Source organism: Pholcus phalangioides, unplaced genomic scaffold, assembly GCF_987345545.1.
Source record: "Pholcus phalangioides strain wild (caught in Gottingen) unplaced genomic scaffold, Ppha-v1.0 ptg000024l_1, whole genome shotgun sequence".
NCBI lineage: Eukaryota > Metazoa > Arthropoda > Arachnida > Araneae > Pholcidae > Pholcus > Pholcus phalangioides.
The window spans coordinates 1,834,414-1,856,123 of NW_028301616.1; the positions used below are offsets into that span (position 1 = coordinate 1,834,414).

The window sequence follows — 21,710 nt, forward strand, 5'->3', positions numbered from 1 at the left end:
TTTGCAATCCGACCACTGCCAGAAGTTGCAAGGGTTAAGGTTAAGTGAATGATGGCTAGCCAGGTGTCGTGCCATCCTGTTATTGTCAAAATGGGTCTTCAGCAGCTGCTTTACTGGTGTTGCAAAGTGCATCTTGATAGAAGTTGTTCTATCCACACACTGATGCTGTGGAAGTGCCGAAATGATCTGGTTGCACAAAATAGATTATACTGCTGGCCAAGTACAGCATCGTCTACTTGCACATTCCACACTTTTTTTCTTTTACGAAAGAAATTTCCATTGTTTCAGGAGTATCCATGCAAATTTTCAAGTCATTCTGACCACAGTACTTATTGTATAGTTTTGGAATCAAAACTTGATTTATAATCACCCTATATATAGCTGATTATTTTTCATAAATCTGTTACTACTATACAGTAGAACCTTGATTAACTGGGCTTAACCATGAAAGTATAGAAAAAACTGTTGAATATTAAGGATGGGTGATATACAGTGAGATGTGCTACTTCTTATGGGAAAGAGAATTAAAATGTCTGTGAGGTAATGTAACTACTAGTACACTAGTCTTTGTCCTTTAAGGACAGCTGGTGTCTTTATTGGATTATAGGACCATTTGCCCCTAGCATGATAGTGTCACTACTGTTGCTGCTTCTTTGTGAAGGGAAAAAGAAACCCTGTGAGATAATATACCACTATATTCAGATGTGTGATGTAATCTTTATTCATGAATTTGCTTAAGATAGAGCATCAGAATGTAGCCAAAGGTTAGAAAATATGGTAAGAATGAGAAATTTTGGCTTAACTGTATATAACTTTAAATAACTAAGATAATTTATATGTGAAAAAATATATATATTCAGGCCACTTTTATGAGACTTTTTGAAAAAAACTACTTATACCATCTTATGCCATTTGAAGATATACCATCAAAATGTACCCCAAGAATATAAAATGTGGTAAAAATGAAAAAGTTTGGCTAATAATGAACCAATATGATATTTTTCTAGTACAAAATTATATTTAGACCACTTTTATTTAATTTTTTGAAAAAAACCAAACTGGTTTTTTTTTAAAAAACCACTTGGTTAAAACCAAGGTTTAAACCAACGTGGTTTAAACCAAACAACCCTGATTCTGTGGTGACATCAAATTACACATATAGTTTCACGACTGAGAAATAAATTTGCACAATATAGATTTTGTTTTGAATTTGTGCTGATGTTTTGTTTCTGTATTTTAGGAAATATGCTTCGAAACCGGTGAAAATAAAATATGGACGGAGCAAAAAGCACAGAAAGAAGATACAACACCCGATTCAGAGGTGTCCCAAAATCCACCTTAGTTCACCCCAAGACATCGAAGAAGTCTTCATCAAAAACAAAATTTCCAGCACCATTAAAAACAGATCTCAGAGATGATTTTATTTACACCAAATTGAGTAAGAAACGAAGTCCAGGGAGACAAGTAGTAGAGCCTCTGAACCATAAAACTAAAGAAATTAAAAAAGAAGCGCCATCACCACCTCCTGATATCCCTCTTGATCAAGATGAAGGTTCACCCTGCTCTCCTGAAAATAAAGAAGTGGAGGAAGGAAGATCACCTTCGCCAAAAGACATAAAACCAATATTGCCAAAGGACAAGGAGGTATTCTTGGAGCAAAAAGAAAAATCTGTGCAACTCCAAGAAAAAGTTCCTCAACAACAGTTAAAGCCGGTGAAACAAGAAGTAATTCCCCAGGATGAAAAATCTGTGACTGAGGAGGACGAACCAGTGAAAAATGAAGATTTATCGCATGGACCATCATCACCGCAGAGACAACAATCGTCTCCGATGCTGTTGACTACGGGAAAAGTATCCAATGGTGTTCATCACAGTGATACTGAACCTACAGAAGAGGTTTTAAGCGATAATGAGAAGCCTCATTTGCCACCAGATGTCGAAGACAAAGATTATCCCCAATCCACATTCAAACTAGTGGAGACCGTTAAAGAATTTGTAGTGTCTGGTACTTCAGGCTCGAAATCGGTTTGGATAACATCAAAAGAGAAATTGAGCTTTAATAATTGTAGCGTCGCCAGTTACAATCCAAAAACAAAAATGTTTCGCTGCATTATCTGTCAGGCCGTTGGCTTCATGACTCGTATAGGGGAGCATTATCTTGGTACCCATTGCAACACCAAAGTATTTCAATGTCCCCAGTGTCCCTATTGCAGTGCATGGTGGCGATGCGTTCGTAATCATATGAGCAAGCATCATGGAATCAGCAATGCTCCTGCTTCAATGTGGAAAAATCAGCCTTTACTGGATGAGATCATGCAACTCTTACAAAATTTGAAGTACAGCGTCGATTGCGAAGACAGGGTAATAAAAGTTGCTGAGAATTCGGGAAAGAGGTATATATGTCCGAAATGTCCGTACGCTACAGACCGCAGAGATTTGTACAACAGACACGAGAATATACACAGAGAAGAAAAGCCATTTCAATGCTATATTTGTTATAAGCTCTTTAATAGAGCAGATCATGTCAAGAAGCACTTTTGCCGTATACACAAAGACTATGATTATGATATTAATTTAATTCGCCGCCTACCCTCTAAACGAAGCCGTTTGCCTGTCAGTCAGCAGAACGGTATCCATAGTGATTCTCCAGTTCATCAAATAGATAGCAGTATTGTTGCCGCAAACACTGTTGCTTTGAGCACATCATCGAATACTGTGCCCTTATGTGCAACCCCTGTTACAACGAGCGGTTCTCAAACATCACAGTGTCAGTCAAAACTTTTGAATTGCTTAACAGGACCACCTACAATGGTGCGGACAAGTCAAGAAGTTACTTATTCTAAAAACGATACTACCGGAGAGAACCCAAAAGAAAATATGTTCAAGGAATTGCCTAGTAGTTTACTCAATTACTTGACACGGCCGAACTTTCCATCCAAACCACCTCTATTGGAGCTTCCACCATCCAATAGCACGTGCAACAGTCAGCTTGCTGAAGGATGCTGCGGGAAACAATTACAAGAAGGCGTTCTTGCCACGTTAGGATACTCTCGCACACCTGGCAGCATGCCAAAAGAGTTCATTTGCCCATATTGTCCATTCAAGAGCACCGACATGTGGGCACTCAGAATGCATACTGCAACACATTACAACAACGCTTGTGTACTGTGTAACTTTCGGTCTACTAAGGAATCAGACTTGGAAACACATATGTGGGATTGTCACAGGAAGAGGCCTTGCAACAAGTGTGATTTCCTAGCTGACAGCATCATGGTACTTGATTCACATATGAAGGATATGCAGTGAGTATCTTGTTGTTTTTTTTTTAAATTTTGTGTTTCAAAACGTTTTATGCTTGCATATAATATTTACCTAAACATATATGTTTAGGTAATCTATAATAACCTATTGAGTAAACATATATGTTTAGGTAAATGTGATAAATTAGTGGTTATCCATAATTGCTAGTTATTATGCATAATCACCAATTGTCTCAGTAAGTTTGTTAAATTTTCTTACATCTATCACTTTTACCAGTGGTTATGCATAATTCTGGAATGAAATTGGTAAGTATGATGAATATGGGCAAAATTATGCGAAATATTAGTTAAAATTCAACGAGTTATCAATATCTCCTGTTCATGATGGGTGCACAATACATATTTTGCCTTAAAGATTAAATCAAGTGTTGTATGGAAAAAAATATACGGGCCTTAATTATTGTCAATCTTGTGATGTTAATTTTCATCATATTTGCCAACACTTTTAAACATAATCAATATCATCAATCGAATCTGTCATCCTAGACATTGAAGTTCAAGCGGATGTAAAAGTTATGTATGACGAAAATGATGATTGATGATACAGGAAAACTCTTAAATCGTAGTGCAGGTTGTAGGTTGTTCCAGTCAATAATAGTTATTGGGAAAAACCTAAATTTGTGACAATCTGAAGAAGCAAAGATGGGCTGTGATTTTTGAGAATGGTTGAGTCTAACAAAGAAAAGCATAAGGTTTAATTAGAATGTTGGAAGTTTCGATATTAAGAAAACCCATGAAGAATTTTGAAAATAAAAGTTAAATGAGAGGAGTCTAAGAGAGGCAAGCGGTTGGATATTGAGTTGGCGCTTGAGCTCTGATATGGGGACAGACGAAGACCAACTGTTAAAAATGAAGCTAGTTGACTTATTTAGGGTAGATTCTAATTTTTCTATGTTGGTTTCGGTGTGGGGGTCCCAGGCTTCACAGGCATAGAAGAGAAAAATGTCTGGTAGCACAGGTGACAGTTGAGACGAGTGGAGTTTTTCAGGTTACGATGAAAACAGATGGGAAAAAAGAGTTTTTGGAGACATTTACTAAAAATATAATCAACGTGAAGATTCCAGCAGATTGGAAGAGATTATAATGCCCAGGTATTTATAATGGGGAAACCGGAGATCAAAGAATATTTTATAGAGTAAGGGAAATCGTGGAGAATTCTTTTGCGCATAACTTTCATAAAAACTGTTTTTGAGAAGTTGAGGAGCAGTTCCCAGGTTGAGCACTATTCGTAAATAATGTTAAGGTTGTGTTGGAGAGATTCTTGTGGGGGGGTTGTATATATTGTACATGACACAATCATCAGAGAAGAGTCTGATATGGCAGTGGAGTCTGGTAGATCATTTATATAAATTAGAAATAGTAATGGCGAGAGGACCAAACTCTGGAATGTGCCAGACTTGACATGAAGAAATGGGGAGTTCGTCCCTTGAATGAGACGAACTGGTTGCGGTTAATGAGGAAGGCCTCCACCCATTTAAGCAGTTGAACATTTAGACCCATTTGAAGTTAATTATGTGGCACCCTGTCAAATGCTCTAGAAAAATCTAGGTAAATGATATCGGATTGAAGGTTATAGTAAATGGTGTCTGATAAGTCATGTATGAAAAGTGTTAACTGGGTAGATACAGATAATGATCTAAATCCATGTTGGTTGGGAAAGAAAAAGTTAGTTGAGTCGAGGTGGGTACGGATTTCCTTGGCAATTATGTGTTCAAAGAGCTTGCAGCAAGAGGAGGTGATTACTATAGGTCTAAAATTAAGAGGGTGGGACAGTGAACCTGATTTATGGATGAGAATTATCTTATTAATTTTCCAGTCAGAGGGAAGGTTAGATGTGTTCAGTGAGATGTTGAAAATAATGAGATAATTACTAATTTCATCTGCGCAGAATTTGAGGATATGATTTGGGATCCCATCGGGGCCAGTTGAGTGAGGTTTTAGTTTTTTTAGAAGATTTAGGAGACCAGCTTTAGAGAAAGAGATAGGACTAGAATTGTGGAGTGAATCAGAAAAGAAGTATTAAGGGAGAGTGGAATCTAAGGAGAAAACAGAAGAAAAGGCTCTGTTAAATTCGGAGGCAATATCAAGGGGAGAAGTCAGGTCCGACGTTTTGAGTGAGGAGGTGCCAGCTGTTTTGGGGTGGAGGAAATTCCAGAATTTTGAGGATTTCCTTTAAGATAGGTAGGCAATGAGTTGGACAGGTAATTGGATTTATGATGAGAAATGAGGTCTTTGAGGTTACGAGAGGAGACGGAGATTTTGTTTCTGAGGTTAGGAGAGTCGTAGAATTTGAGTTTAGAGACATCACGTTGAATTCTGTTTTTCAGATGAATAATGTCGCGGTTGATCCAAGGGTTAAAGAGACATTTGGATGAGGAACATTTGGTAGAGGAATAGTGGCTTTGCATTTTTCGATAACAGCTTTAAATTTACTCCGAGACGTTGGATATCGTTGGAAGAGGAGATGAAGTCGGGAAAGTGAGTATTAGGAATATTTTGCATGAGAAGGTAGTTGGCCTTATTAAAGTAGAGTTTTTGGCGAGTTTAAAAGAAGGGATGGTATGATGGAGGAAGAAATCTAAAAAGGAAATTTTGTGGTGGGAACAGCCATCAAAAACAGAAAAATGAGAAACCGAGATTTTATTGGAAACTGCTATTAGGTCTAAAGTAGAGATTGGATGATTGGATATTCTAGTAGGTTCCAAGATAGTTTGGATGAGGTTGAATTTGAAGAAAATGTGGAGAACTCTGTTGTTAATACCATGGTTTCCCGAGAGGGACAGTATATTATACCAGTCTATGCCGGGTAAATTCCAATCGCCAGCTATAATTAAAAGGTGTGAATTATGAAATCAATCCAGAATTGTTTCAAGTAGAGAGGGTCCAAGGCAGGGGGTATATAAAGGGGAAACAATTGCAATGGTAGTGCAGCTTGGATGATGCTATTCTGCACCGACAATTTTAATATTTGATTCGAGAGGAATTTGAATTAGAGGATAGAACTGCTCAAATCAAGGGCAACCCCCCCCCCCCTCCACGGGTATCTATCTTTACGAAAGGCAGAGAAATTTGGTGGCAGGATTCCAGAGTAACTGATATTACTGTGCAACCATCCCAATTTCTTCCGTAACCGCTAAGAAATTGGGATGAGCCAGCAGGATGGATTCGAAGGAAGAAAGTTTATTGACTATGCTTCTTGTATTAACAGTTCCAATTCTGAAGATTATTTTGGAGTTGTAAACAGGAATTTAAGGAGGGGTGGTTCATGAGGTTAGGATTAAAGGGGGAGTAGGCAAAGACAGAGGTTGGTCAGAGGGAGGAATAATTCTGGAAGGGGTTTGGAAAACAGGATAATGTCATTAATGCTGGGATCCCAAAGTATTTGATGTTGACAAGGGCAAAGTTGTGAAAGAGTTGCGATGATGATTCAATCTGGAGTTAAAACATTTTTGGGAGCCCCCACCCCCAAATTCGTCCACAAAGCCTGCGTGTCTCAGGTGAAAAGTCCTCGGAGATTGAAATACTGTTTTTCAATTTAAATGCATTTTTAAGAATTTCGGTTTTAATTTTGAATTTATTAAATTAAATTATTGAAAGTCTAGGACTGGGGGATTCTTTTAGAGTCAATTCTATGACAACGGTCTATATTTGAGGCAGCAATTTCAAGTTCCAAAAGATTGGAACAGTATTTAATTATTTTACACTCGAGAGTCAAGGTAGATTTAATGTCCGAGGGGCCTCTTCCGGGATGCCACAAAAAATTAAGTTTGACTGACTGGAGCAGTCCTCTAAGTCAATAACTTTGAAGGCGAGCAAAGTCGGAGATCCTCAATAGGCAGAAATTTATCTTCTACCGCACTTTTAGTCGCTCAGATAATTTACTTATTTATTTATTCATGTCTCAACAGGCAAGGATTGCCCAATTACAGAGATGGACAAGAGAAGAAAAATACAAAACACAAATACAACAAACTACAAAAAAACAAAAACGAGTGGAACAATAGAAATACATATGGAAAAGCATAATAACATGAACATTCAATACTCACATATGACTTTTAAGAAATTCTCTTATAGTCGAATTAAACATATTGGGTTTCACATCGCACTGATTATATATATTGCACATCTCAAAAATAGGGGATCATCATAAAATATTTGTTCAGGGTTTAGAGAGGCGAAAAGTTTGCTGAACAGGCCTATTTCCAATTAGCATAGAAAAATCAACAAGTTGAAGAAGGTAGCAGTCATCAATTATATTATTGACAATTTTATACAAAAAGCGAAGGTGACTACTTCTTCGGCATTCCAATGATTGGACATGGAAAAAATGTTGCAGTTCATTTGTACTTATGTCATTGATGTAGACGTGAAATTGCCTGTAAAACATGTAACGTAGAAATCTGTACAGGGCTCTTTCTAGAATCAGTGAGTCTAGATTGTTGTGAGAACTCCATATAATAGTGCAGTTCTCTAGTTTCAGAGCACATAAGTCCTGAAAAGTGTCGCAATTGATTTGAAATTATTGCTGCTCCTCACAACAAATCCTAGCAGTTTTAAGCATTTATTGGTGAGATCATATATATGATCGGTAAATGCAAGCTTGGAGTCAAAGAAAACACCAAGGTCTTTGATTACGGAAACACGACTGATCGAAACAGCATCAATGGTGTAGTCGAATTCGGTTGATGACAGTTTTCTTGTGTAGCTGATGACGTGGCATTTTCGAACATTGAGCTGGAAGAAATTGGCCCCACACCAATCATGGAGAGACTGTAGGTCTCTCTGTAGATCCATGCAATCTTCCAGACCTTCAACTTCACAATAAATTTTCACGTCATCAGCATACATCAGACACTTTGATGCACTGAAGCACCGAGGAAGGTCATTTACAAATATTAAGAACAGATCCAAGATTCGAACCCTGGGGAACACCTGATGCACTGACATACTTTGTTGAAATTGTGTTACGAAATACAACTTGGGATGTGTTCTCAAATTTAAATAGCTGGTGAACCACATGATAGAGTTCTCTGACACATTGAAAGAACAGAGTTTGTAAAGTAGTGTCTGGTGATTTATTTTGTCGTAAGCCTTAGTGAAATCCGTGTAAATGACATCTGTCTGCTTGTTGGCGTCGATCGACTTAGCAAGATCGTGAGTGAGATGAACAAGATTTGTTTCAGTAGAGCGATTCGGCAAAAACCCATGTTGAGACGAAGATAATTCTAGACTGATATGGTTGTACAATTTGCAATATACGATGTGCTCAAAGAGTTTAGAGACTTCGGATACTAGACCGCTTTTTAAAATTGGAATGACATTTGCAAGCTGCCAAGAAGATGGGAATAATCAATTAAGTTGAATACCGAAAGCATCTTGCTTTTGGGATAAGAGCGTGAGTTATTTTAGTATGGCAAGTTACGTATCCTGGATATTGAGAAGGATGGAGGAATTGGAGGGGGAAGGATTGTCTGCTGCTTTGGAAGGGTCGGAAAGGGAACTAGATTGCATTTGGGAAGCTTGGGGGAGAATGGGTGACCCTAGGACCAGGGTTAGACTCATATCACTGGAAAGCGAAGCAGTAGACAGATTGGTGGGCGAAAAAACTGTTTATTGAGAGGAACAACCCTAAACAAAAAACGGCTAAGGTGGGCCAAGATATTAATAAACATGATAGGTAGAGGAACTATGGGAGGAAAATGTAGGGTAAGTTTGAGTAATTCATTGATGATTCATCAAATTTACCAATACAAGCTGGGGATTATAATGCAATAACTTGGTAAAATTACCAAAATTTTCTGTGATTATGTATAATGCAACATAGTTATTTCACTCATTAGTAAATTTGTGGTGTAAAAAGTACAAAATAAAATGTATCTCTGATTAAATGTCTTGTCTTGCTATTCGACAGACAAGGCATGCTCTGTCGAATAGCAGGAAAACAGCCAAATAATTGAGCGTTGAGCTTATTCTGTACTTTTCATGAAGAGCGATTTTCATAAACATTTCTGAAATTAATCCCTTGAGCAGATTTTACATGAGCCCGATTTACATATACAATATTTCAGTAGCATTGAGAGCCCATGCTCCGATTATCACAGTGTCAGAGCCGGTATATGCATATATATGAATCGGCATCATCATGGGTACCTCCCGCAGCCTTTTGTGTCTATCCCCGCGTATGCTTAATACCCACTTAAAAACTTTTTTCCCTTCGTAGGGGAAGAGGAGGAAATATTTACTCTTTTCTACAAGGATTTTTGCAACATATTTAACCCTTTTCCCCATAATCTTTTGAGATTTTTCCCTATTGTGGAGTGAAAAAAAAGCTTTATTGTTCATTTCCGATGTAAACAGGGCTACAGTCAAGATTTTAGTTACAAAAGGAACCCGTAAAGAGAACAATTCAAATTTTCAAAAGTGACCAACTGTAGGGGAAAAAAAAACCAGACCATTTTTTTTCTTGCTTTTTTCGATATAAATTTTTCTTTCGTCATGTGTTTCCATTTTTCTTGTTTGTCAAGCCTAGGTTTTTTTAATATATTTTCAGACAGGTAAAATAAGGGAAATTAAGCTAATTTATATAATATTAAAATTTTATGAAAACAAATTTGTGAATGCTTTAGAAGAAATTTCGGTTGTGTGTGTTTTAAGCTCAATTTTAAAATTTGTTACATCAAATTAAAAACTTATTATTTTCCAGTTCAAAAAAGCCTGCATCCGCTGTTGGTACTTTCAAATGCCGAGTGTGCTCTCAGGATTTTGGAAGTAGGTCTGACATGGAAGCTCATAGCATATTTGTCCACAACCAGGCCTTACAAGAGTGCAAGAGAAATGGCTGTGACTTTTGCTCCACCGACCCAGAAGTTTTGAAAGAACATTTGAGAGAAAAACATCACGTATCATCATCATCAACTGCTACTCGTAAGAATAATCAATTTTGTCATTTTCTTCCCGTTTTATGATATAGATGTATGTTTTTTCATGTCCGGTTCTTCTATCAGTTGTCTGTTATTTTTTCTTGTCTGTGTCTACCATCATGGAAAAGTCATGAAAGAGGGAAAAGTTCATTGAAGTCACAAAATAAAAGAGAAGATTACTTCAGTTTTTTTTAAATCAATTTTTGAGTTTTTCTACAAGTTCATAATTTAACCTCTAAAATCATGGCCTTCTCATTACAAAAGTAGTATGATAGATTCCCGCAATCGTGCAGTGGCAGTCGGCTAAAATTAATTTGCAGTGTTGCTAATTATGAGTGTTAAATTGCTAATGTTGCCAAATAACTAATGTAGATTGCCAAATTGTCCAGTAAGTACAGAAAGGCCAAACATTGTGTCAATTTTCCCAGCCTTTTCTTCTATTTTGTAACGATTCTAAGTACCCAAATAGCTGAAATCCAACAGAAATCACATCCACAAAATTGGGTAAAAACAAATTTATCATCAGTTTCTTACATTAAATTATTACATTTAAATTTTCCACAACTACGTCATTTTGGAAGAAAAATAATTTTTTTTATTGTTTTATTTTTTCTATGAAAGCCCTATTTCTTGTTTCCAAAACAATCATTGTTTCGTTTATGTGATGCTTAGAACTGAAGTCACACCAAATGAGTTGCGTTTTCAGATCAAGTAATCTGTGAATAAAAACTTCAAACACCTTTTAAGAATAATGCTATTTTTGACATTTTACTGCCATATATTATAAGGTTATGAACCAATGTCTAAGGTCTATCACATGTATTTGTCTAGTTACAGTGTTTTATATAAATATGTGAAATGAAATTTCAAAAAATTAACACTTACATCAACAGATTTGGATGTGACTTAGCATACCATGCAATCCTTTAGATTTTGGTCTATAATCTGCATCATCACTAGCTGAATGTACTGTGAAAATAAAACATTTCATTCATGGTCAGGGGTGGCAAAAACCCGGTTTTTTCAGGGTTTTTGATATTGAAGCATAAGAAAAGAAAGTTATGTATGCTGTAAATAAGTATATTGTACTTATTATATACTTGTGGGACCTCCTCTGGCTTTGATGACAGCAGATATTCTTCTAGGCATGCACTCTACAAGTTTCTGAAACCATTGAGGAGGAAAATTAGCCTATGCTAACGAAATGGTAGCTCTTAATTCCCTCAGATTAGAAGGTGGTGTTTCAGAGCTTTTAACAGACCTTTCAACCTCGTCCCACAATTGCTTAATTGGGTTGAGATCTGGTGACTGAGGGAGGCCATTGAAGCAATTGAAACTCTAAATCATATTCTTCAAATCAATCTGAGATGATTCCAGCCCCGTGGGAGGGTGCATTGTCCTGCTGGAAATAGCCATTATCATCAGAAAATGTTATAACCAAAAACGGGTGCACGTGGTCAACAATGATGTGGAGGTAGGCGCTGGCATTCACAGGTGTTTCCAATGGAAATAAGGGACCATTTCATTTCATTCCGTGCACCGCCCAGGCTCTATCGACCATTGTCAATTTTAGCCATTGCCCTGATGAGGGGGCTGGGCTATGTCGGGTGCTTTATTATGCATATAAAATATAAAATACATGAATATTGAATATAAAAACACATTATTAAAAAAATATATATATATACAGATTTAAATATTTCTATTATACAATATACAATTTATTCTGATGAGCTCTTCTGATGTCCTTTCCAGCTTTATGGAGCCCGAGCCCCCTGTTCCTCTCTGTGGCCAAGCGCCAGGTCCTGAACCATGTTTTCCCTCATTGGCTTGTTGGCTCGGGTGAGCCCTCCGCCGTGTCCAGGCCAGGTCCTGGACCACGTCTTCCCTCGTTGGCTTGTTGGCCAGTGTGAGCCCTTCGTGTCAGGAAATAAGGGACCAAGAGGTTCTTGGTCTCTCTTCTGGCATCCACCCCAATCATGCACATTCAAAGTCACTCAAATCTCTTGTTTTCTCCATGAAAAGACAAATTACAACATTAGCTGGTGCTTCTGACCAGGAGAAAGCTCCAGGAAAATACACCCCAGACTGTGATTCCACCAGCACCAGCTTGAACAGTTGTCATGTGGCATGTCAGATCCATGGCTTTGTGCTACTTGCGTCACACACATGGATACTACCACGGGGGTGGGAACTCTGCGCCAATTGCGCCGCACTGGGCCAAAACTAATATCTTGTGCCATCCTGCTCCAATAGCGTATTTTCGCATTTTTCTGCGCCAAATAGCGAATTTTGCTTCAGTATGCCCGGAATTTCAGAAAGGACGCCAAAAAATGTTTTGTTCCTGCTAGCCACGAAACGATTCTTTCCGAGAAGAGCGTGTTTTATTCCACTATACTTAAACTATATATCGGGCTTTCCATCGCGAAACCCTGATATTGTCCGTGATCGTGGAACTGAAGATGGTTTGCAATGCCTTTCAGCTTTAAAGTGCAAATTCGAGTGTTTCCGTTTAAAAAAAAAGTCATCACTGGAAGCAGCAGAAATTACTGTAGTCGATTGTCATTGTGTTAAATCTCGATGTTTCGTGAAAAAAATTTTCATTCTGGGAGTAAAAAGCGCATGTTCGCCGAATTACGAATGTTAGTTTAGAAACTTTGCCGAATAACGAACGTTAAATCGCCAATGTTGCCGAATAACGAGCGTTAAATCGTCAATCTCGCCAAATAGTGAGTATCAGGTCGTCAATCTCGCCAAATAGCGAGTATCAGGTCGTCAATCTCGCCAAATAGCGAGTATCAGGTCGTCAATCTCGCCAAATAGCGAGTATCAGATCGCCAATCTCGCCAGATAATGAGTGCTGAATCACCAAACATCGAGTTGATTCTTCCAAAATTCTCTCCCATTTTGCAACAATTTCTTTCCAAGTATAAAAAAAATAAAAACTTATAAATTTTTTTTAGCTCATTTGAAGTGCTGCTGTTCAAGGCAGCAAATAATGCTCTCAGTGAGCAAAAATCATCCTAAATAGACGGCTGCAAAAAATTTTATGACAGCCGCTCTTTCAAACAAGGTGTCAAAAGCATAAAACACCAAAACAAAAATCAAGCTGACGAAAAGATGTTTGATAAAAAAGACAGTGCAGTTTTATTTTGAAAAGGGTTGAGGGTTAACGAAAATATTCTTGTTAATTTCACTGCTCCAAATCCTATATTTTGCTGCTCCAAAATTGCTCCAAATCCTGAATTTTGCTGCTCCAAAATTGCTCCAAATCCTGAATTTTGCTGCTCCAAAGCGGACTTAGTCACTTCCCACCCCTGCTGCCATCAACATCATGAAGAAATCTTGACTTGTCAGACCAGGCAACATTATTCTATTTATCAAGTGTCCAGTTTCAATGGTCTCTAGCACACAAAAGAAAAGTGTTTTTCTTTGGTGTTGCAGCAAAATCAAAGGTACTCTTGTTGGTCACTGGCTATTAAAACAAATTCGTTCTAAGATCTGTCTTGTGGAGCGTACAGATATGCTTTGCGATAACAGAGTTATATTGCGCGACAGTTTGTTGCATTGTAGGTCTTCTGTTGCTGCACAAAATACATGTCAGTCGCATGGCACCTCTTTCGTTCACAAGCCATTTCCGCCTACTATTCCGATTTCTACTCGAAGTTTTTTGGCTTAACTGCCATTCTTTAAAGACTCAAGATACTGTAGTGCGAGAAAAGCCAAAAAAGTTAGCAGCGTCAAAGATACTGGAACCGCCTCTTCTGGCATCCACCCCAATCATGCACATTCAAAGTCACTCAAATCTCTTGGTTTTCTCCATGAAAAGACAAATTACAACATTAGCTGGTGCTTCTGACCAGGAGAAAGCTTTTTGTCAGCCAATCTGGTTTATTACTTCAGCACACGTGCTGCATAGTTTGAGTGAGGAGTGTTCCTAATTTTTTGGCCACTGAGTGTATGTGTAAAATGTTATTCATTGTTTTGAAAAATGCAATTAATTTAAATAATGTACAGTGAAACCTTGCTACAATGATATATTCGATAGAATGATAAATCCCTTCAGAATTAAATGTTTTTCAAATCTTGTTTGGAATTTCCTATAGTCTAACGTTAAACTCTTCTCGATACATCAATATTTCTTTTACTACTATAAACCCCTCCATAATGATATTTTTAGGAGACTTTGAAATAGTTACAACAATAATACAATTAAATAATCGACGTTTGGGTGTACCCAAAATTCCAAAACGAACACGGCTATACGCGTTTCGGAACTATATGAAGTTCCTTCATCAGTAGCAGAAACAAAGAAGAAAGAAAATATTGAAAAAACTCCTATAAGAAGTTTTTTCAATATTTTCTTCTTTGTTTCTGCTACTGATGAAGGAACTTCAAATAGTTCCGAAACGCGTATAGCCGTGTTCGTTTTGGAATTTTGGGTACACCCAAACGTCGATTATTTAATTGTATTATCAAAGCCAAAAGATAATCATTTCTAGTTACAACAATATTTTTTTATATTTCACTCTAGATATTCTTCAATATATTTTTAGACTCATCACATATTTTTGTTCTTGTGAGGATGTCAAATTATTTGATACCTCATCGGATCACTGAAAGTGCTGATGAAGTTTTCGGTATTGCTACTTTTTATGTGATACACCAAAATGCATTGCAATAAACCTCTTTACTGGGGCAATACCTGTGTTGTTTGGTTTAAACCATGTCGGTTTTAACCAAGGGGTTTTTTTTTCAAAAAATGACATGAAATTAGCCTAAATATAATTTTTCCCTTTGAAAAATGTCACTGCTTCATTATTAGCCAAAATTTTTCATTCTTACCACATTTTCTATTCTCGGGGTAAATTCTGATGGCGTATCTTTAAATGGTATAAATGGTTTTTCCCCTCAAAAATCACAAAAATGGCCCGAATATATATATTTTCATATAAAGTATTAAAATTTCTTATTCGTATCACATTTTCTAACCCTGGGCTACATTCTGATGCTGTATTTTTAGCAAATTCCTGAATGAGGAAATGCATTACACATCTAAATGTAGTGGTGTATTATCTCACAGGTTTTTTTTTCTCCTGCAATGGAATTTTCTTTTGGCAGAAAAAAAACCTTATAAATTGTACAGTAAATGATGCTCCATTTGGCCAGCTGTATAATCTATTTTGTCTGGTATCGTATCTGCACTTCAACTTCATCAGTGTGTATAGATAGCACAATTTTTTATCAAGATGCATATTGCGACACACACCAGCAAAGCAGCTGCTGAAGAACCATTTTGACAATAACAGAATGACACCACACCTGAAATCACATTCACCTGACATTAACCCTTGCAACTTTTGACTTTGGGGTTACCTCACAATGTTATGTACAGCAGTTGGATAGTAAATTTTGATGAATTGAAAGCACATCCATATCCACATCATTACAATGACATACTCTGATCTGTTGTTGAGCAAGCATTTTTGCATCTCCACATTATATCTAGAACACGGTGGACAACACATTTAACATGCAAGCTCTGTAGTTGTTCAAATAACTTCATTTTTGCGATGTTTCCATGAATTATAAAATTATGCGATGTTAATGAAGTTATCATTTTGCCCTGATTGGTTATATTTCTGCTGGTAAATTTCCCATGTATTGGATGAGTACATCTTCGTCTGTTGTACATTTTTTAGTAGTAGTATTAGTATTGGTCCCCCCCCCCCCCAGCTAAAGAAAATTCCATTGCTTTAGTAATATTCATGCAAATTTTCAAGTCCTTCTGACCAGTGATTCTTATTTTACTATTTTACAACTGAGATTTTAGTTATAATCACCCTGTATATCACAAACATTTGCTAATTAGTCTGCATTAGGTATGCTTTAATAAACACATTGTATTCTCCTAGTTTTTATCAGTTTTTACAAATACCTTCCTAATTAAACACATTGAAAGCAACTGGTGAAACGTCTAAGTTAATTATATGGCTAATAACAACACAAACAGTAAAACCTGTCTTTAACAGAACCTGTATTAAACAGAAACCTGTCTCCAACGAAAAAAATTGTGGTCTCTCGTGATTTCAATACCGTGATTCAATGCGATTTCAACTGTGATTTCAAAATACACATTAACAAACCTGGATTAAACTTAACCTATCTAATGTGGAAATGGAAAGAAAAATTTTACCCTTTATAATGAAAAATTTCACACAAGCACTGTGAGTGTTTGGCGATCAATAGACAATACAAAATGTTAAAGTGCTCCATCAAAATTTTTTACACAACAGGGTTTAAGCTATGGTCGCATTTTTCGCGAAATGCAAAAGAAAATCTTAGAATGTGAAAGAAGTGGTAGCCACTTTTGTAAAAATGCATACAGGAGGTACGGAACGAATAGACATCCAACCATCAACCATTATATTAGCATTGTAGCATTTTGCTAAAGCTTTTATCCCCATTTTTGCTTTTTTGCGAAAGGAATTTTTGATCTAGCTTAACCCGTTACACAATCTATGCTTGCAAATGTGAGTGCTACATCGTCCACTCTTAGATCAGCAAATATCTGTTTCTGTACTTGATGCTGTGTGGTTTTGATAAGCCATATATAGTAAAACAGTTGCAAAACAAAATTTTTCGGGAAAGCAGACTTTTCCCCATGAGAAATTAGTGTAAGGGTTGAATTTAATCAGAGAGGCAAAGGGGGTAACTGCCCTTGTGGTAAAATTTAGGGAGTGGCAAATTTTAGGTGGGAACAAAAACACTTATAAAATCTTTTAATTTTACAGTGGTTTAGAGGAGACAAAATCATGTTGCTCTTGTCTTCACAAAATTCATAGTTATGGTCCTCATGCTGTGGATTACATAAATATAGATGATAATGTACAAATTGAATCTAGCACAACAGATATTTATTTACATATAGACCAAGCTACAAAAACAATCCAATTACAGCAAGGTAAGTCATAGAAATGTAAATACAATAAAGTAAAACTGGATAAATACACAGATGTAAAATACAAAAAATGAAAGCAAACACAAGTCAGTACCAAATAAGTAAAATGAAAGCCTTTATAAAATTACCAGATCTATTTTTAAAATTTAATAAAAACACAGGACGATTACAAATAAAATGAAAAGTAAATAAACAAAAAAAGTTAAATATTTTAACAATTATGCGCAACAAATCATTTAAAGAAGAAAAAAAAAATTTGCTCATCATTCGGAGAGTTCTCTGAATTTACCAATACGGGTGTTGCAATTACATCAAATTTATTGGGTAAACTACTGTATAAAATACAAAATCTGTTAATACCACAAGAAAGACCAATCGAGGTCCTGAAGAGAGCTGTATGAAATAATTTATTTGATATTGTGTTGTACCGTGTGACCAAGAATCCTATTTTAGATAACAGAAAAGAACAATCAATATTGCCTTTGAATAATCGCCAGAAAAATTTAAAAAGAAGGAAATTCCTTCTCTTTTGGAGTTTGGTAGTTAAAAAAGTTTGACGACGGAAAGTTGTTGAAATTCTATTGTCATATGTTCTAAATTTCTTAAAACACAAATATCGCTTAAATGAATTTTGTATAATTTCAATATCATCAATAGCATTATCATAATGTGATATGTATATAGCATGACAAAAACTTACTTTTTTTGCACATTACAATGTTATATTTTTAAATGCGAATTTATGAGCCCCATTTACACAATATTTACAATTACCCCATTTACAATAATTGAAACAATATAATTTTTTTTTCAATTTTAAATTTTTGTCATACAAAGAGTCTAGAACGGGTAATTTATAATTTTATGATTCATTTTATCTAAACTTCTTGATTAAACTGTTATTCTTACTTTCGCACTAAGAGTAAGTTACCAGAGTTTCTTAAGCATCATATACAAACCAGCACCATAGGCGGAGATAGACTCGGAAGTCTGGGAGGGGCACGATGATGATGATGTCAATTCCTACACAACATATACATTAGATCTGCCCACTTCCTTTTTGACGCTGGGGGGACATTGCTCCCCCCCCCCCCCCATCTCCACCCATGACCAGCACTGCCAAATTAAAGGACATTTTAGTCTTACAATTCAGTATGTATTTTGATATTGCTAGATATATTCTATGTTATGTATACGATAAGGGTATTGTTTTAAGTTTTTGTGATTAATCTAGATAATTTAAGACAGTGAAACCTGTATGAGACAGAACGTCAAGAGACTGAAATAATATTCCGTTTTAGACAGATTTCCGTTTTATAAAGGTGCAAATCAAAGCACTAATCATTGAACAGACTATATTTTGATTCTGTTTAAGACATGTTTCCATCTCATACGGTGTCCGTCTTAGACAGGTTTCGCTGTAATAGAAATTAATGTTACATATATGGCATAAAAGAACATTTTAAACACCTATCTGTTATAAAGTAAGCACAGCAGAGGGTTTATATCAATACACATATATAAGCAATTGAAGAAATTTTGGAAGGTTGAGAATCATCTTGAATCGAAGAATATCAAATAGTTACATAGTTTTTCTTCAGCATTTATGTTATACTCAATTCAAATTGTATATTTTAAGAAAGAAAAAATATACATATTGTCCAAAATAAAGGAGCAGAAAACTATTTTATAATCATATTAAGTATTTATTTTTTGTATTCCATAGTGATTTTAAACATTACATGCAATTAGTATGTGTATTTTTAACTGGAATTTTTATATTGAAAAGCAATATTCGTTTTTAAAGATGAAGGCTTTTTGACAGAACTGTTTTTCTGTCAAAAACCTGCCAACCCTGTTACTAGTAAATTACACATGCACCTCATCCACATTCCTCTGCAGAACTTCTATCAGATTGGTACATGTTGGAATGTGTAGTGAACCTGAAGTGAAGTTTGTTTCAGTGTACTGTCACTATCTGCCCTCAGTTTTTCTGTGTGAAGTGTGATTATGAAATAATTGTATTGTTGTAGGCCTTTTGCTCTCTGTGGCAAGACTTTTTAACAGGGAGAAGAGAGGTTTATAGAGGTTTTTGCAGGAACTAAATTGAGGAACCTGCAATGGAAGCAATACGAGTCAAAAACAAAACGATTTTGCAAACTGTAACATAGACCATTGTTTGTCTGAACCCTTCATTTAGTTTTTGCTAAACCTATTCCCCTAGTTCAGATATATTGTTGTTCATATCAATTTAAAATTTTTACATGTTTTGGCAACTCCCTTCAGCTTGGTTACAAATGGCCTTGCCATGTAATTATAACTCCTGGAACAATATTTTCAGCTGGTTTGTGCGATATCTTGTCAAGGTTTTACTGTACCATATTTACATGGAATATGCTTGATTCTATCTGTTTACTGACCAAACGTATTTTCTTTTCAGCGTCAGAAAAAACGAGTGCCTCCAGGACCCAGTGTCTCTATTGTGGGTGTGATTTTGTTGACAACCCCTCTTTGTGTTTGCACGAAGAAATATTCCATGAAAATCCACTCCAGGTTGCTGGTCAGCGTCCTATGGATCCCTATGCATGTGCTATATGCGGTTATGCCACGCCGAAACAGCTCATGATGATGGAACATCTGCGTGTTCACACTGGGCAAGAACTGCATTGTAGAGCGGGAGAAGGTTGTCATTTTCAAACCCCTTATGACACTGTTCTCAGGGAACATGTTGTACAGAGTCATTCAAACGATGATGGTATAGTGAGGTGTCCACACTGTGGTTTTCGATGTAGCACCCGCAAGTCCTTCACCTCTCATTACGAGCAATACCACCATCCCTTTTGTTGCACGCTTTGTGAAGAGGTTGAACATAACTATTTTGTATCGCCGAAATCATCATCATTTTTGGAATCGACCATAGCAGCCTTATTTCCTTTCGCCAGAAAAGTCAACGAAGCCTCTCGGAAAGTCGTCAATGAAGAGAAAAGACACGCCGGCATGAATCGCCTTCAAGTACCTCACATGCCTAAGGATGCAATCATAGTGGAAACGGTACGCAGGTCTCGAAAGCAGTCCCAACCGAGGAAAGTCATCCAGGACGGACCGCCAAAAAAGGGTAAACGTGCATCGTCATCATCAGCAGCAGCACCGTCGTCATCATCATTAAACACGAAAAAACTTAAAACTGTAAATAAATCACACAGTGATAGTTTCATATCTTTATACGCCAAGAGACACAAGAATCCTCCGAATCAGACTTTGCGGTTGCGGTGTTGGCTTTGTGTGAAACGTCCAGTTTATTTTCATCAAAGGAAGAGTTTCATTTTTCACTTGTCTTGGCATCATTCACAGAGGCAACATTGCCAAAAATGTGTTCAAACTTTCCGCTATCGTTACCAGGTGCTTTTACATATGAAGAGAGAACATAGGAACTGACAGTTTTTAGCAGATAGTTTATATATATATACATACAATACAGAAAAAATATATATACATATATAAAATAAGAAATATATATATACAAAAATATATTAAAAAAAAGATATTTCAGTTTATTTGCACTCGAAATATTTTGTGACGTTTACAAGTGAATCTTAGTTTGTAGAGATTACGGGGGAAAAAAATATCGAGTGAACTTTTGTTTTTCTTTTTTTTTAATCGTCAAGCCCGAGTGTGTTTGTGTGCATGTTTATCGTGGAAGGTATTTCTCGTAAGATTTTTGATTTCACATGTTATCATGCTTTCAGGTTTCTTTTTCTCATGGAAAAACGCAAATTGTATATCCTGGTGATTGTTGGTTATGTGGTTTTTTAATGTGTTCACAAGATGTTGAGTTTAACGCAGTTGATTAGCATACAATGTTGCATTATAGTATATGAATTAATTAGATATGAGTGACTGTTTTTTTTCTCCCCCTTTAAGGTTTTTTTTTTTTTTTTCAAATGGAAGCTTTCAGCCAGATTGTGATAGTGATAACGTTTTGGCTGTAGCGTTGGCTCACAAAAATATTATTTAAGAGTAATCTGAGATTTTTCCTCTTTTTTAATTGTTTTGTTATTGCTTATTTTTATTATTATAATGAGGTATTTTCTTACTGTCTTGAAACAGTTGTAGTCACCATCGGTGAAAAATTGAGTCATGTTGCCAACTGTGAGATGGTGTTCCTAAATTCACATTTTTCGTCTGCTTGGCCAATGAGATTGCAATGGACTCCTTTACAAGGTGTTTCAGTGCATAATAATGTATCTGAAAACAAAGTGTTTTCTCATTTAAGCTCGTAGATTCTCTTCTCCTCCCCCCCCCCCCCCCCCCCCGGAATCCTCAGAGTATCCTGAAGTTTTCCCGAACTTGTGGTTAAAACCACTGTCGAAAACTGCTCCTATTGGAAATGGATGATGAACATAGTACACTGCTATAGTACTTTTTTTACAATTTGTGATACAGTGAAAAAAACCTGCACATGCCTTTCTGCGAGGGGCTGTTGCTAGGATTTGTGTATGTGTGGGG

General features: G+C 36.4%; 1 protein-coding gene across 3 annotated transcripts in view; it reads left to right on the top strand.

Moving 5' to 3' along the window:
• LOC149068561 (uncharacterized) overlaps window positions 1–21,501 on the top strand; it is a 48,253-nt gene extending 26,752 nt beyond the window's left edge. For all 3 annotated transcript variants that reach the window (XM_089251256.1, XM_089251257.1, XM_089251255.1), the window contains exons 2-4: window positions 1,241–3,302; window positions 10,027–10,247; window positions 19,645–21,501. In XM_089251256.1, the coding sequence (XP_089107382.1) occupies window positions 1,273–3,302; window positions 10,027–10,247; window positions 19,645–20,639 (3,246 nt within the window). In that variant the 5' untranslated portion in view covers window positions 1,241–1,272 and the 3' untranslated portion in view covers window positions 20,640–21,501. The remainder of the gene's footprint in view (window positions 1–1,240; window positions 3,303–10,026; window positions 10,248–19,644) is intronic.
• Window positions 21,502–21,710: the final 209 nt, after the last annotated feature.